Source organism: Suricata suricatta, chromosome 3, assembly GCF_006229205.1.
Source record: "Suricata suricatta isolate VVHF042 chromosome 3, meerkat_22Aug2017_6uvM2_HiC, whole genome shotgun sequence".
NCBI lineage: Eukaryota > Metazoa > Chordata > Mammalia > Carnivora > Herpestidae > Suricata > Suricata suricatta.
The window spans coordinates 49,919,614-49,937,665 of record NC_043702.1 but is presented as its reverse complement, the minus strand read 5'-3'; the positions used below and the strand labels follow the sequence as shown (position 1 = coordinate 49,937,665).

Below are 18,052 nucleotides of genomic sequence, written 5' to 3'. Positions count from 1 at the left end.
GGACATAAACTCCTTAATGTTCTTTCTCAGCAATGCCATAGGACTCTTTTCCGTTGATGGCAGAATACTTGAGAGTTGCTTGGCCATGCCTACTTTCCTGAGCCTCTGTGTCTTTTTGTTTCTCCCACTTACCTACCCGGTTAATTCTTACTTATCTTATAAATCGCAGCTCTTGTCTAGGTAAAGCCCCCTTTGTCTCCAGCTGCCTGAACCCTGGTCCCACTGCACTGAGGCTCACCACATTATTGTCTGTCTCCACGCCGTCCTGTGAGCTGCATCAAGGCAGGTTTCTGTCTTTCCATCCCAGTGCTCCCAGTGTCCAACACAGTGTCTGGAACGCTCCAGGTGACTAATGGATGTTTGCTGAGAACGGAGGAGAGCAAGGTCCTAAGGAAACAGTATGCAGTGCCATCGGACTCAGGTGTAGGAGTTCACCTTAGAAGTTAAGATTCTCCTTACCTTGAGCTAAGACACTATGAAAAGGTGCTTGACGTGGATTAAGAAATCTGTGTGCAAGAAAGAGAAATGCAGAGAATTCATGGATGGCCAGGATTAAAAAGGAGTTTATATATGCAAAGTGAGGGCTTTGAGGATGGATCTGAGAACTTGAAGGGAATGGGAAAAGATTCAAAAGGGCTGTTAGGATAAATGGGATAGGAATGAGTAAAAAGGTTGACAAACAGTGTTGAGTACCCTGCTGGGGTGGGATCACATATGGCAGAGAATAAATTAATTCTTTTCACTTAGTCAATGCCAGGATAGCCTTGAGCATCCACGGTTGAGGGCCAGGAAGCCCTAACCTATTTGATTTATAATTGGACTTTATACTTAGATTATCCAGATTGGCTGCTCAGAGAGTCCAAAAACAATGACTACTAACTACTTTGTACCCCAGCATGTAATGTGGTGCCTTTGTTGAGTTATTAGATGAATAATTTACAACCTTCCCATTCATGAGTTTATTTTCTTTGTCAAATGCTTAGTATTCTTAGTGTTTTTGCTGTCACTGGCCTTTGATAAGGAGAGCTGTGTGGGGAAAGCTTATCTAAGCTATAAACAAGTTGTGTTTTCATTTTCATAAATCAGATGCCCCCACTGTCCTTTTGTCCCCTTTCTCTGTGACCACTCTGGCCTACGAAAAAATGGGACCTTGAGGTTTATGTGAACGTATTACTATGGATGCTTCTTTCCTGAAGAATGAAAGTACATTTTATTGAATTAAGATATGAAATAATTTCATTATTTGTCTTCTCTACATATTTTATCACAATAAGAAATTGTAGTACCTACTTTACATTTTTAAATTGAAGTGATCTTTTTTTTAAAGTCTATCAAGTCTATTGTAATTTTAAATGACAGCCAGTGGAGGGTAAGGCAGTGTTTCTGAAGGTATGGTCTTTGAGTCCCCATCATGAGACTCACCTGGAATGCTTAAGAGAAATGTAGTTTTCCAGGAGATGGACCATCCAAATAAGAATCTATGGGCACCAGACCAGAAATGTTCGGTATTAGTAGGGCTATGAGTATTTCTTATCAAACTAAAATCTGGGAAGCGATGTTGTAGTTGCTTCAGGTTCAGAGTCAGGGTAAACTGGTTCAAATGTATCTACTTTACTAGCTGAGTGATCTTTTCAGAGAAGCCTTATCACTTCTATAAATCTCTTTTCCTCATTGATAAGAAAGTAAAATTATACGTATTCTATAAGGTTGTTTTAAAATAAAATGCAGTGATGCAAACCAAGCTCCTAGCACAAAGCCTGCAGTACGTAAAGATTCGTAACAGTTACTGGTTTGTTTGTTTGTTTGTTTGCTTTTTGAGAGACTGAGAGAGACAGCAGGAGCAGGGGGAGGGTCAGAGAGAGAGGGAGACACAGAATCCGAAGCAGGCTCCAGGCTCTGAGCTATCAGCACAGAGCCTGACGCGGGGCTCGATCCCACAAACTGTGAGATCATGACCTTAGCCGAGTTGGATGCTTTAAGCGACTGAGCTACCTAGGTGCACCTTCATTTGTATTTTTTTAATGCTTTTTTCTTTTTTAATTTTTGAGAGACAGAGAGAAACAGCGTGAGCAGGGGAGGGGCAGAGAGAGAGGGAGACACAGAATCCGAAGCAGGCTCCAGGCTCTGAGCTGTCAGCACAGAGCCTGACACAGGGCTTGATCCCACAAACTGTGAGATCATTACCTGAGCTGAAGCCGGAAGCCAGATGCTTAACCTACTGAGCCACCCAGGCGCTCCAACACTTACTGTTGCTAACATTACTGTTGGCATATGTATAGCTTTTGATTGGGGAAAAAAAAGTTAGCACATCTGTTTGCCTCAGTCATTTAAGTTTTGGACTCGATTTCAGCTCAGGTCATAATCTCACTGTTTGTAAGATAGAGCCCTGCCTCAGGCTCCACACTCACAGCATTGAGCCTGCTTGGGATTTTCTCTCTCTCTCTGTCTCTCTGACTCTCTCCAGCTCACCTGTACATGCTTTCTCTCTGTCTCTGTCTCTCTTCCAAATGATAAAAAAAAAAAAAAAATTTAAAAAATGTTTTAATTAAAAGTTTTAGTTAAGCCATAAAATGAAATAGTACCAATGAATCTTAAACATTTTCCACACATGAACTGGTTATTTGCCCAAAGTTTAATGTCTCTATGTTCCAAGAAAGCCGCTGATTGACTGGGTCAGAGGTTGTTAGTTTCACGAGGTTTGAAGTGCCAAAGACACCAGGGTAAGGGTTAAGTCCCACATCTTTTGTATCAACTAGGAAAGTTACAGGCTGTTTCTGTTAAGGTAAATGATTGATAACTTGGGAAATCTTCAAATGAAAACTCTTAATTTTTAGGCCCACCGTGAAGGGAACAGATTGCTTTGCATTATGGTACATTATATGCTATCAGACAGAAATATGCCTCTCTCACAAGGAAGTCTTCTCTCTCTTCTCAGTAATAGTAAGCACACGTGACTACTTGTTCTATACATTCCCCTGAATAGAACCCCACTGACAATAATGGTGTTTGTGCCTCAGAGCTGCAAACCTGCTTTAGGTAAATACATTTATTTCCTCAGTAAAGAACATGCATTCTTAGGACTGTGGTAGCAGACTGCCTAGAGCAAGCTACACAGCACATAAGCACACTCTGTCTCATGTTTTCATTAAGTGGAGGCTTCCCCCTGAATGTCTAAATTCTCAGGACAATAAACTCCATTCAAATGGGCTTGCACTGCAAAATGTTTAACAAGTATGATTTTATCAAGATCACAAATCTAATAACAGGCATTAGGCATCACATAGGCACTTTGAAATCTAGTCTTTCATATAGATAAATGACGCTACTTCCCTGTTCTACCTCAGTCGTGTGTCCCAGGCAAGTGGTGTAGGCTTTTCCTGAGCAAGTGCATTCATATCCGTTAGGAATGCTTTTCATTGCAAGTAACAGTACTTGATGAATACTGACTTAAACAATGAAGGCGCTTAATTGTTTTGCATAAGAAGCAGGAGGTGGCTGCAGGTTTAATGGGCAGCTAGCAAAATCTGGACATGCATGGTTGTCTTCCAGTTCTCTCGGCTCTTCCCTCATGGTCACCCCATGGCTATGGCAGCACCAAGATTCTCAACGGAAGAAAAGGGGCAAGAGTAAAAATTCTGGGCCCACTTGAGGCTGCCTTTCTAGGAAGGGAAGCGCCTTTGTAGATTTCTTCTTCTGGTTAATGAGACCTTGTCACGTACTCATCCCAGAATCTATCATGTGGAAGGAGAATGGAGTCCTCATGATCATGATAGATCAATCCTAATTCATTCCCTGAAGCTAAATTAGGGGCTTCTCTTCTGCAGTATCAAGGGAATGAATACTGCCTTCTGCCTGAATAATCTGGGGTTCTTCTAGCAGCTAAGAAGGAAAATGACTGTTGGGTGGACAGTGGGCAATGCACAGCATCTGCCACTATGCTGTTTGTCCCCCAAAGAGTAAGTCTAACAAAATTGTCCATTTTTAAAATAGATGGTAGGAGTCTATGCTTCGCTGACCTCAGAGTTTTAGAAAGATGAATTATTGCTTTATCCATGAAAACCTCCTAATTACTGTATCCTCCAACCTATGTTCTTCTGCTATACCTCTTGGGACCTCAGTGAGTTTGCCCCTATTCAAATGCAATCTTCTTAAATGTCAGTTACTGATACTCTGGTTGATGAGAATTTTCCAGTATTTTCTTTTTTCCTGAAATCACTAGTAAAAAAAAGAGGACAATTTCTCACGTGGACCCATAGGCCACTTGCTGCAGGCTAGATTTTTGTCAAAAATATAAATGAGTCCTGTACCTTGACACAAGTACATTATCAGTTTACGTGAGATTTTGTTCTAACATCTTGATTAAAAACATGTTAGCTACGAAGCACTAATTCATCCTATCAAGGCAAACTGCATTCATTATACTAAGACTGGGGAGAATTTCTTGCAAAATAAAACAGTATCACTCACTCAAGGAAAAGAGAGCCTGGTGCTGAAATACATCATTTTTCTATCTTTCCTCTTTGACTTATTAAGTTATGATTCTGTATGTACACAGTACCTCGATTTGTTTAAATTATGTGGATTCTCGGCTGCTTTGTAAATTTCAAGTGCGCATTATGCATGTTTTAATGAAGAATGAGCTACGATTCCCGGCAAAAGCTCTGGTTCAGCCTTGTCGCACTTCCAGATGTGCACCTGGTCCTTTATTATGTCTCATATAAAAAGCTGGTGGGTATCTTTCTGATGGCACCTTGTTAATGAATCAAGATACAGTAAGATGTATATTAAAGGAAAAAAGAGGAGAACCGTAATTATGGAAATGTGGCAAAATAGCTTAAAAATGGAAAATAAACCAGGAGGCTAGCTGCTGAGATGTGAACATTGTGTTTCTCTTTAATTTGCTGTTGTCTTGGAACCTAGCTGCTTATGCGGTACTTTCACCTTCTGTTGCTTGTCTAAGTGCCAACTTCTTTCCCAAAGGTGTTCAGTGACTAATGCTTTGGGTACAAGCCAGAATATTTTATAAATGTCTATTTCTAGGCAGCTCTTCTACAAGTCTTAATTAAACTTTAATGTCAAGCTGAAGTTTACTTTTAGAACCTCTTAGGCTTCGGTAGTTGTAACGGGACTGTAGAGCAGTGTGGGGAGAGGGGAACGTCTGACAGCCGGGTTCTCGTGCCTTTCCTTTCTGCCGTCTAACCCAGTGCCACAAACAGACGCATACTTACTTAAGTAACACAAAGATTTACAACACAGGAATGAGTAAATCACAGGCATTCCCTAAGATGGTGGGAAGAATGGAGCTTGCTGCCACAGTGGTGTTTTTCCGCCTGAAATGTTTGCCATGGTTTAGAATGACTGTTTTTAGTTGTTACACAGCCTTCCAGAAAAGACCCAACTTCTCAAACCATAGGGTTAGAAACTAGACCCGATACGTCTGAACGTGTCCCTCATTCCCTTCTCCTCGATGTCTCCAGTACCAACCAAAGAATTAAAGGTCTGGGGCATCATTTTCTCTGATGCTGCATCTGATGCCATCCGAAATAACAAAGCCTTTGTTGTTGTCAGAATAATACAGGCTTTAAATATAGCAATATTATGTCGTATGCTTACTTTGAAACCAACTGCACTTCTCAGATTGGCCTCTGGTACAGCCAGCAAACTCTTTCCATGAAGGGAGAGCTAGTAAATACTTCAGGGTTTGTGGGACAGAGGTCTGTCTCAGCAACTCAGCTCTGTCCTCATAGTGCAGAAGTGGCCACAGATGAATGAGTATGGCTGTATTTCAATAAACCTTTCTTACCGAACCAGGCAGGGGCCCAAATTTGGCCTTTAGGCAGTTTTTGAAACCGTACTCTATGGTACATTGGCCTTTTACATGACAGTCCTACAGTACATTTTTATTCGTTGATATACTATAGTTTCCCTATATTTTATTAAATATAATTTGTTGGTGTAATTTGAGCTGGTTGCCAAACTTAACCAGATTTGGAGATTTTCAAGAGTTAATCCTGGATTGACAAACTGTACGGGTCTGCTCAGAGATTAACCCAAAAGAATTACATTTATATGTTCACCAAAAGACTAATAGCTCCAGAGTAGAATTGCCCAAATTCCCAATGATAATTGAGTGGATAAATAAAATGTGGTATCTTTACAAACTGAATTATATACACCAGTGAGCACAAACAGTTTAGGACTCCATGCATCAGTAGAGATTGTGATAAACAAAATTTTAAATACAGAAAGCCTGATATTTAAAAGTTCTCTGTGATTCTACTTACATGAAATAAAAAACTGGGCAAAGCCAGCCTGTAACTAATAAAAGGAAGAGGATGGGCGGGACAATGACTGGAAGGGGCCCCGGGCAGACAGTCCTGTCTCTCTCGTGCTGGTAATACATCGTCTTGATCTGGGTGCTTCTTGAGTGCATTCAGTTCGTAAAAATTCACTGAATTGTGCTCTTAGTACAAAGAGAAAAATATGCATATCCTATCTTGATAAGTGTAAAATGAAAAAAAAATCAAGATAAGAGGGGAAGAATTTTTAGTCATAAGCGAACTGATTTCTTAGAACTATACCATTTGAAGTAAAAGAGTACAGAGATGTGTCTAAAATGTGCCCATTGTGAGGTTCATAAAAATTCTCAAAAATCATACTCTTTCCAGTATTCATATTGCCATTAATTTATTGGTCAGTTCAATAACTGTATGGCCACTACAAGGTTCAGTTGTGTGATGGGCACAGATCATATGAATGTAGATGTTTACTAAATGAAACACTTGGAATTTATATGCCATCACAGAACAGAGAATCAGGACTGTAACTTGGTAGAATTCATAATGAGTTAATGAACTTCTTACAGATACATATCCAGCATTTTCTCCAATTTTTCTGATGTTTTTCTTTAGTGTTACCCAACCCTTGAAAACGTTTGATAGTTATATACCACATATATATTTTTTTGAACACTAATTGTGTTTTCAGGCTCTGAGAAAGCATCATGATCTAGCATCTTTTTTCTAGTATGGCTTATTCTAATGATGAGAGAAACGAGACCATGTGAAAATTCTTCCTCATAGGGGTACCCAGTGTGCTCCGGAGAGAGAGAAGCCACTTTTAGAAAGAATGCAGTGCTGACTGATAGGGGTTAGCACTGAGAATCCATGGGAAGAACTTGTGAGAACTAGTAACATTGACACTTCATGGAGTCTTGAACAAGAACCAATCACCCGGAGACATGAAGAGAGAAGATGTTAAAGGGCAGGAGAGATAGCTTGACGTAAGACACAGAACGCAGGTCTTTGAATACCTGTTTGCAGTTAAGTATGGCTCAAGCGAAGGAATGAGTTGTGCAGCGTACAGTGAGGCCTCACATGCTGTGCTAGTAAGTCAACACTATCTTGAAGGGGCTGCAGGACATTATCAAGTTTGCTTTCTGGAAAGCGATCCTTTCTGGCAGTGTGAAAACTGAATTGGAGAAGGAAGACTTGAAAAATCAGTTAAGGGTATAATCAATGTTGAGTCATGTTCAATCATGAAGTTTTGATACAACCTTTATATAAAAAAGTCCTAAAATTAAAACGAAATAATCAGAATGATAGAAAAGCAAGCAGCAGCATGCCTTTGCTACCCTCAGTCAGAAGTGGTTCCCTGCCTTGATTTCCCAGAGCTGTTTATTCACAGCTCCTTTCCATGGATTTATAATATTTGTTTACCTTTGTTTATACATCTGTCCTTTTCTATATATACTCTCTAAGGGTGGGAATTTATTTTTGGATCTGGGACTAATGAATATCATTATATACGACCTTTCAATTACAGTTGATCAATCCTTCATGTGCCTTCAAAGCATAAATTTTGGAACCTGTTCTTAAACTCCATTTCCAAACACACTTTGAAATCAATTCAGAAATAACTATTAAATGTAGACTGTGTGTTTAGCATTCCCATAGTTTATTCAAACACTAATCTTCTATACAGATGTTGATTAGAATGATATAATGTAAACATGGGGAAACATTTTCAAGTGCTAGGTGAATATTTACCTTTGTAATTGTTATGATTATCTTCACCTGATAATTAGCTTTGGGTCAGTCACATCCTTCACTGGTTAAACCAAGTTTTCTAAATTTTAAATTATTCAATATTTAAGAATGTCTGTCTTTAAGGAGAGCTTTTAGAATCATTGTGTAAAAGTTTTCTTTGGCTCTTCTAATTCTCTAATTGGTAGAGAGACTAGGCTGCGCAGACATTTACCTTGAGACTCGAGAACTTTCCAGCTGTGGTACTTTGAATAAGTATCTTAAGCCCCAGGTTTCTGTATATCAAGGTATTGATCTGTGGATTTTGTGGACTGTGGATGAGCCAAACCTTCAGAGTAGTAATCATTACTATCACAGATGGTGACTGAGCCTTAAAAATGCTAAATGACCTCATTCTACTCAAAAGAACTGGGGCCAGAGCCAGAGCTTGAACTCACTCACATGTCAAATTCACAGCCACCTTCCCTTTCAAGTACACAGGACAATGAAGCATCCTGCTTTGAAGCGTGGCTGCAGTTCTGCTTTTAATTTGGTCTAGTTGTTGGTAGAGGTGGCCAGCTTGCCTTAAGACGTTAAAGGTAGTGCAACAGACGATAGTGGGACCCACTTGCTGGGCATAGCACTCCTTTTCATGGGCTGTGTTCCTTACACCAAGGCATTCTCTATTTTGGTGGAAGTAGTCTCTCTCTTCTTTTCCCCTACTACTCCCATTTCCCCCTTTGGTTTGGGCAGCTGCAAGCTGAATGTCTTTTCAAGGGTAAAGAAAGAAAAGAAAAATCCTCGCTTTTACAAAAAAATACTGTGAAATATGAGAAAAATGTTAAAGTATAGAAGAAGTGAAATAGATAATGCAAAGCAGATTCGCTTAATTTTAACTAATTAAAAATAACAAAGTTCCTGGGTAATGGTTGACTGAATTTATCTGAAACATGAGAAACTGAGTTCTTTCAAACATGAACTTGTATCTACTTGTATGAGGTCATCTCCCTATGGTGTTTTTCCAAATTAGTATTTTATGTTCAGGATAAATGAGGAGATGGGGTTTTTATTTCCCAAACAAGAACTAAATACTAAATACAAATTTTTAGGCCACATGAAAATAAAACCTATCTTGCTGTTGGAAGTATGAAGACGTTGATGTTGAACGTGTCCTTGTTTAATGCTGGAGATGATGCGTATGAAACAACTCTGCATGTCAGACTCCCCACCGGTCTTTACTTCATTAAGATTTTAGATCTGGTAAGTATCAAAAGCCATAGTCGCATTCATTTTTAAAAAATGTAAATGGTATAATCCATTTCATCAATGTAAGACCTAAATATTTGGGGGTAGATGCAGTCTTATCACTCAAGCTGCCAATGATTTTTGAGACTTCCATCATGCTCCTGATTAAAATGACAAGTTCCTTAGGATCTGAGATCAAAAGAGTTAGCTTCCTGCTTCCAAATGCTACTGTGTGAGAGACACAACTGTCCAACTGTCCAAGCAAGCTGCCTGGGTGCCACTGCTTTCTCACAGATAACATGCTCTTCTTGGCTGTGGTCTCTGTACAAACAATACTTATTGGTCCCCCAGGCTGGGATCCCAGAGTTACCGCTCTGCATTTTAAGTTCACATGCCCAGCCTTGTTTCCAAAGAACTTCCAGCAAATACCACACAGAAGCAATTCTCCACAAATTCTGACATCTTGTTACCAACTGGATCACAAGCAACTTCTCTTTTCCTACAGGAGTTTGAAGCACCTAGAGACCTGTTCTTACCACCATGCCTCAGTCATAAACACTTAAATCTATGAGCAAGGCATTAATAAGTTTGATTTCAAAGAGAAAAGCCTCAGTCACTTTCTCTTTTAATGCCTATCTTATCCCTTAGCAAATTTATTCCTCTCGTATCCAGAGGCCATGTCTTCAAAGCAAGGGCATTTAGAGAGGTCTTTGACTTCTCAGAAATAAGTTACCCTTTTCTCTAGAGCATTGGCAGCCTATTTGCAATAGTATGAGAGAAAACAAATATTCAGATAAATATACATCTATGTATATAATATATAGTATATAGTACAGCTATAGTATATACCATATATAGCATATATACATCTATGGGATATAGATAACAGTGTATATTTATATACATATATAAATGTATAGAGTATATAGAGATACATTATGTATAGAGTATATATAGTATATATAGAGATATATTTTTCTAAATATTAGAATATATATCTTATTGTAATGGCAGTTATTACAATTATATACTTTGTCACATTCTCTCATCTCAGACAAAAGAGAGCCAATGAAATGTAGACTTCCTTAATTCCTTTCTTCAAGATTTTTCAAGGAACTGGACCTTGAATTAAATAGAGAATATGAATGGGGATGAAAGCTACAGGTCCAGGAATTATTCTGTGGAAAGTTTATATGAGTATTAAATTATACTGATATATGTATATCCATGTACACACATTTATAATTTTTATTTTTATTTACATATTTATGAATTTTATTTTTATTTCTCTTTATCCCCAAAGTAAACAGAAAAAAAAAAAAAGTCTTCCAGGAGAACAAGTTCTTCAGGAGTGATTTTCTTTAAAAGAAAAACATTTTTAAACATATGTTACAAACTTCTGGTTTCCTTCTTACCTAAACCATTTGTTTCAATTTTTCTTTTAGGAAGAGAAACAAATAAACTGCGAAGTCACAGACAGCTCTGGCTTCGTAAAACTTGACTGCAGTGTCGGTTATATATACGTCGATCACCTGTCAAGGGTAAGCATTTAGCATGTGTAATTTTTGCTTACTAACATGAATATAAAATATTTTGTTTCTTCTATGTGTATGCCACATGCAAATATAAAATTTACCATTGTTATTTATTTGCTTAGAGTAAGTAACTAAGTGATGAAATAAAACTCCAACCAACTGGGCTTGAGATCTTTGAAATTGTGTTTATATTCTTGGCAATGTTCACTGTAAAAAAAAAAAAAAAAAAAAAAAAAGCAGGGGCACATGTTTGTGTCAAGATGGGCATGTGAATGTGTGGATCAGGATTCTGCTTCCCTGTCTCACCCTTCTCCAACACTCCCCCCACCCCTCCCCACCCCAGGTGGTCCTATCTGCCAGGCATGTTACCTCTGCTATACAAAAAGGTGTTACTGGCAAGAGTCCCCACTCAAGTTGTTAAAGCATCTCTAATTTTGTCAGTCTGGACCTGCTTGTCTTTACATTTAGAGGAGGCTTTGTCTCTGAATGTCACTGTGGAAACGCTGGTGCTTTAAAATTGCCACAAACCCAACAGCTTCCCCAGAGCTTGCTGCCTGAGTGGTACTCGATGCTTCCAGAACATCGTCTCAAATCTATTCCACAGACCATAAACATTAAGGGAAATGAAAATTCAGATTATAAAAAATATTATTTTTAGATTTTTAAAAAATTGGGCATTTCCCTCTCTGTTTTACAGATAGATGTTAGCTTTCTCCTGGATGTGAGCTCACTCGGCAGAGCAGAGGAGGATCTCAACATCACCGTGCACGCCACCTGGTATACTTCATTGTAAAAGAAAGAAAGAAAGAAAGAATTGTGCTAAAGGAAATGGACCCCTGACTTTAGGGTGTGGCGGGCAGCAGGGGGCACTGAAGGGGAATTTTGGATCTATGTTCCATTGTCTGCAGGAGAAAACATCTCTTGTGTGATCTAAGAAGAAAAATCTGTCTTTGGAGCAAATAACACTGTAAATAATGGGAGCAAATTTCTGCCAACGCTGTCATAAACATTTCTTACTATCACATCTGCTTTTTTCTCTACTCCCCAGAGCCTCCAAGTATATTAGGTATACATGGTATGTGATTAGTTCTCTCTGAAGATGATTTTTATGCTTGATGGATTCTAACAGGGTGTCTTCTGTTTGCTTCTGTAGTGCAAATGAAGGGGAAATGGACAATCTGAAGCGTAACAAAGTGACTTTAGCAATACCTCTCAAGTATGAAGTCATGCTAACTGTTCATGGGTAAGTAAACACTGAGGCCTCCTGTAAAGCTGAGAGCAGATTTTATTTTATTTATGTGTTAATGTTTTAGATGTTTATTTATTTTGAGAAAGATCGCATGAGCAGGCTCAATGCTGTCAGGGCAGAGCCCGATACAGGCTCCATCTTACAAACCACAAGATCATGACCTGAGCTGAAATGAACAGTTGGATGCTTAACCAACTGAGCCACCCAGGCACCCTGAGAGCAGATTTTAAATTGTTTCTTCTTAATTACTGGTCCAAAATATATATATATATATTTTTAAGGAAAGATCCTGTGCTGTTTCCATCCCTTAACACAGAACTTAGTATTGCATTCCTTGCTTATTCATTATTATTTTAACTCACTCTGTAATCATTACTAAGACTTCTTCAAATGAGTGCCCAACTGGAGATTTTTTACCAGAAAAGTCCCATAAGCCTCTAGCAGGTCACACCCAGCCTTTCAGTTGTACTCCGTGCAGCCAGGGGTCCAGGAGGGCCTTGTGTAATTGGAATGGGTCATGCTCAATGGGAAGTGGGAAGTTCAAAGAAGCATAAGCTTGGTCAAATCACCACTCTCCAGAATCCACATCTACCTATGTGGCAACACAATTAAGTTATGAGAGATCCAGCCACAAGGTGTTCCCTGTCCACTCTTTGTGCCTGTAAATTATAGAGTTTCTCACTTATGGTCCCGGAGTCAGCATTCACTGGTTCCCCATGATATAAGTCATTGATTGTGTGGACCCTCCTTGGATTCAGGAAGGAAACATCTGGAGAAAGGTTTAAGGGGTATTGAGAACATCTTTGGTGATTTTATTGGAAATGATTCAGGCTATTAGTATTTAAAACCATAGTTTTAAATGTGGAAACAAATGAAAATGAAAATACAACAACCCAAATGCTTTGGGATATAGCAAAGGCAGTCCTAAGAGGAAAGTATATTGCAATCCAGGCCTATTTCAAGAAACTAAAAAAAACGCAAATATAAAATCTAACAGTGCACCAAAAGGAACTAGGAGAGCTACAAGAGCATCCCAAACCCAGCAGAAAAGAGAGATAATAAAGATCAGCGCAGAAATAAACAATATAGAATAAAAAAGCAGTTGAACAGATCAATGAAACCAAGAGTTGGTTTTTTGAAAGAATAAACAAAATTGATAAACCTCTAGTCAGGCTTCTCAAAAAGAAAAGAGAAAGTACCCAAACAGAGAAAATCACAAATGAAAATGGATCTACTACAACCAATCCCTTAGAAATACAAGCAATTATCAGGAAATACTATGGAAAACTATATTCCAGCAAACTGGACAAGCTAGAAGAAATCGACAAATTCCTAAACACACATGCACTACCAAAATTCAAACAGAAAGAGATAGAAAACCTGAATGGACCCATAGCCAGTGAAGCAATGGAAACAGTTCTCAAAAATATCCCAACGAATAAGAGCCCTAGGCCAGATGGCTTCCCTGGGGAATTCTACCAGGCATTTAAATTAGAGTTAATACTCATTCTTCTCAAGCTATTCCAAAAAATAGAAATAGAAGGAAAACTTCCAGACTCATTCTATGAAACCACCATCACTTTGACTCCCAAACTGGACAGAGATCCAGCAAAAAAAAAGAGAACTACAGGCCAATATCCTTGATGAATACAGATGCAAAAATACTCAACAAGATACTAGCATATCGAATTCAACATCACATAAAAAGAATTATCCACCATGATCAGGTGGAATTCATTCCTGGGTTACAGGGCTGGTTCAATATTTGCAAATCCATCAATGTGATATATCATGTTAACAAAAGAAAAGATAAAAACCATATGATCCTGTCAATAGATGCAGAAAAAGCATTTGACAAAATACAGCATCCTTTCTTAATAAAAACCCTCAGGAAAGTCAGGATAGAAGGAGCTTACTTAAACATCATAAAAGCCATTTATGAAAAGCCCACAGCTAATATCATCCTCAATGGGGAAAGCTCTCAGGAATATGACAGGGATGTCCATTCTCTTGTTTAACATAGTGCTAGCATCAGCAACCAGACAACAAAAGGAAATAAAAGGCATCAGGATTGGCAAAGATGAAGTCAAACTTCCACTTTTCACACATGACATGATACTCTACATGGAAAACCCAACCGACTCCACCAGAAGCCTACTAGAACTGATCCATGTGAATTGAGCAAAGTAGCTGGGTACAAAATCAATGTACAGAAATTGGTTGCATTTTTATACACCAATAATGAAGCAACAGAAAGAGAAATCAAGAAACTGAACCCATTCACAAATGCACAAAAATACCATAAAATACCTAGGAATAAACCTAACCAAAGATATCAAAGATCTGTATGAAACTTTTGAAAACTTATGGAGGAAATTTAAAAAGACACAAAGAAATGGAAAAACATTCCATGCTCATGGATTGGAAGAATAAACATTGTTAAAATGTCATTATTACCCAAAACAATCTACACATTCAATGCAGTCCCAATCAAAATTGCACCAGCATTCTTCTCAAAGCTAGAACAAACTATCCTAAAATTTGTATGGAATCACAAAACACCCCAAGTAGCCAAAGTAATATTGAAGAAGAAAACCAAAACAGGAGGCATCACAATCCCAGACTTTTGCCTCTACTACAAAGCTGTCATCATCAAGACAATATGGTGTCAGCACAAAAACAGACACATAGACCAATGGAATAGAGAACCCAGAATTGGACCAATTTTTGACAAAGCAGGAAAGAGTATATGGCCAATTAATTTTTGACAAAGCAGGAAAGAGTATCCAATGGAAAAAAGCTTCTTTAACAGATGGTGCTGGGAGAACTGGATAGCAACATGCAAAAGAATGAAACTAGACCACTTTCTTATACCATACACAAAAATAAACTCAAAATGGATGAAGGACTTCAATATGAGACAGGAAACCATCAAACCCCTAGAGGAGAAAGCAGGAAACAGCCTCCTTGACCTCAATTGCAGCAATTTCCTACTCGACACATCCCCAAAGTCAAGGAAATCAAGAGCAAAAATGAACTCTTGGGACCTCATCAAGATAAAAAGCTTCTGCACTGCAAAGGAAACAATCAAGAAAACTAATAGGCAACTGATGGAAAGGGAAAAGATAGTTGCAAATGGCATATCAGATAAAGGGCTAGTATCCAAAATCTATAAGGAACTCTCCAAACTCTACACCCAAAAAACAATCCAGTGAAGAAATGGGTAGAAGACATGAATAGACACTTCTTGAAAGAGGACATCCAGATGGCCAACAGACCCATGAGATGATGCTCAGCATCACTCCTCATCAGGAAAATACAAATCAAAATCACAGAGAGACCACCTCACGCTGGTCAGAGTGGCTAAAATGAACAAATCAGGAGACTATAGATGCTGGCGAGGATGTGGAGAAATGGGCACCCTCCTACACTGTTGGTGGGAATGTAAACTGGTACATTTGCTCTGGAAAATGGTGTGGTTTCCTCAAAAAGTTAACAGTAGAACTCCCCTATGATCCAGTAACAGAATTGCTAGGGATATACCCAAAGAATACAGAAGTGCTGATGCATAGGGGCACATGTACCCCAATGTTCATAGCAGCACTTTCAATAAGAGCCAAATTATGGAAAGAGCCTTGATGAATGGGTCAAGAAGATGTGGTTTATATATACAATGAAATACTACATGACAATGAGAAAGAATGAAATCTGGCCACTCATAGCAACGTGGATGGAATTCGAGAGTGTCATGCTAAGTGAAATAAGTCAGGCAGAGTACCTGCCTGGCAGAGAATAAGTCAGGACAGATACCGTATGTTTTCACTCATAAATCTAACAGGAGAAACTTAGCAAAGAACTATGGGGGAAAGGAAGGGGGAAAATAGTTGGGGAGAGGGAGGGAGGCAAACCATGAGAGACTCTTGAATACTGAGAACAAACCGAGGGCTGATGGGGGAGTGGGAGAGGGAAAGGGGGATGATGGGCATAGAGGAGGGCATTTGTCGGATAAGCACTGGGTGTTACATGGAAACGAACTTGACAATAAACTATAAAAGAAAAAATAAATAAAAATAAATCTTATTTTTAAAGGCCTAGAAGTTAGGACATACCAAATATGCAGAATGATGAGCTTTTTTTGTTGCTTTAAATAAAACCATCGCCAATCATTTTTAACCACCCATAGAGATGGCATGTAATTAAATAAAAATAAAATGGTGGAGCACCTTATGGCTCAGTTGGTTAAGTTTCTGACTAAGCTCAGATCATGATCTCATGGCTCGTGGGTTTGAGCCCTGTGTTGGACTCTGTGCTTACAGCTCAGTGCCTGGATCCTGCTTCAGATTCTGTGTCTCCCTCTCTCTGCCCCTCCCCCACTCATGCTCTTGCGTGCTCTCTCGCTCTCCCTCAAAAACAAACATTAAAAAATGTTTTTAAATAAAAAGAAAATGGTGTCTGCAAGACACTGAAAGAACGGAGTATCAAGTTTGTGAGCTAAAACAAGCAGAAGAGAGGAAGGCCTTTAGGAGAGAACCTAGTGAGTCAGTGGGGAGCAGAGAAGAGCTGATGGCAGGTTTCCTGGTTTGAAGCCTGATCTCACCTCCTTTTCTTGATTTTTCTCGTGAGGAGTGTCCTCCACATATGATTTTGGGCAAGGAATGTTCTGTAAGTATAAAAGTGCCTAAATCTATAACATTTCAATATTTTTGTGTAATTGGTCTCGAATGCGAATTACTTCACATTAGGTGACAAATGAGGGCGACTGGTGGGGTTGGGATTCTCAAGAAAAATACTTAAAATTCACTACTGGCGCATATGTCTAATCACAGGCAAAAGAATAACAACCTTGTATGCTTAACAAAAAAGTTTACCATACTTACTGATGTTTGAATTGTTCTCCAACCTTGGGTTTCATTACAAATAGCTACCAGGAATTGGATTATAGAAAGAACTCAGGGGCAGCTGGGTGGCTCAGTCAGTTTAGCATTCGACTCTTGATTTCAGCTCAGGTCGTGATCTCACAATTGTTGAGTTGAGCCTCGTGTCGGGCTTTGCACTGACAGGAACCTGCTTGGGATTCATTCATTCCCTCCCTCCCTCCCTCCCTCCCTCCCTCCCTCCCTCCCTCCCTCTCTCTCTCTCTCTCTCTCTCTCTCTCTCTCTCTCTCTCTCTCTCTCTCTCTCTCTCTCTCTCTCCCCCTCCCCCTCCCCCTCTCTCCCTCCCTCCCTCCCTCTCTCTCTCTCCCTCCCCCTCTGTGTGTGTGTCTGTCTGCCTGTCTGTCTCCGTCTCTCAAAACAAATAATTTTTTTTTAACTCAAAAATAGGTAAAAGAGGTTAATTTATAGGAAGATATTAAAGCTGTAGGGAAAAGCTAGGAATATGTCTCCTATTTGTCAAGTTGATGTGAGTCATTTGAGAGCTAAGAGAGAAGGAATGGTCAGTGGAATGAATCAGGCAGTGCTGGGAAGAGAGAGGATATTTGTGAGAAGAGATATTATCCCCCAAGTCAGAGCACATGGCTTTCTGATTTCATTACATCTCACTGGAATTTATCTTAGCAGAAAACCAGTAATATTCAGTGGTACTTAGGAGGCATCTATAGTCTGGAATATAGTCTTAAATAGCATGTTTAAGAGAGCTGCAATAATCCAGACCATAGAGAAAGACTGTTTATCACACCTCACCAAGGAAGACAAATTAAGTTTGAATTTGTTTCTTTCAGGGTTGTAAGCCCAACTTCATTTGTGTATGGATCAAAGGAAGAAAATGAGCCTGACACGTGCATGGCAGAGAAAATGAACTTCACTTTTCACGTGAGAGAATTTGATTGTTTTGATATTTGTAATGAAGCGAAGGCTTGCTCTGCTGTGTGGTTCCAGAGGACATCATATGCGTAATATCCTTCAACCTAGGGACCCACCATGGCTGACGGCAGCACAGTTACTTGTGGCCTTTCCTCCTGGGTTCTGGCTTTTCCCTCTCACCTCTTATCTGTCCTGTT

At 39.2% G+C, this 18,052-nt stretch overlaps 1 protein-coding gene across 2 annotated transcripts in view; it reads left to right on the top strand.

The window, feature by feature from the left end:
* Positions 1–18,052, top strand: part of ITGA4 (integrin subunit alpha 4) — a 94,902-nt gene that overhangs the window by 66,123 nt on the left and 10,727 nt on the right. For both annotated transcript variants that reach the window (XM_029934306.1, XM_029934305.1), the window contains 5 exons: positions 9,134–9,284; positions 10,715–10,810; positions 11,502–11,581; positions 11,958–12,047; positions 17,774–17,864. In XM_029934306.1, coding sequence (XP_029790166.1) covers positions 9,134–9,284; positions 10,715–10,810; positions 11,502–11,581; positions 11,958–12,047; positions 17,774–17,864 — 508 coding nt within the window. The remainder of the gene's footprint in view (positions 1–9,133; positions 9,285–10,714; positions 10,811–11,501; positions 11,582–11,957; positions 12,048–17,773; positions 17,865–18,052) is intronic.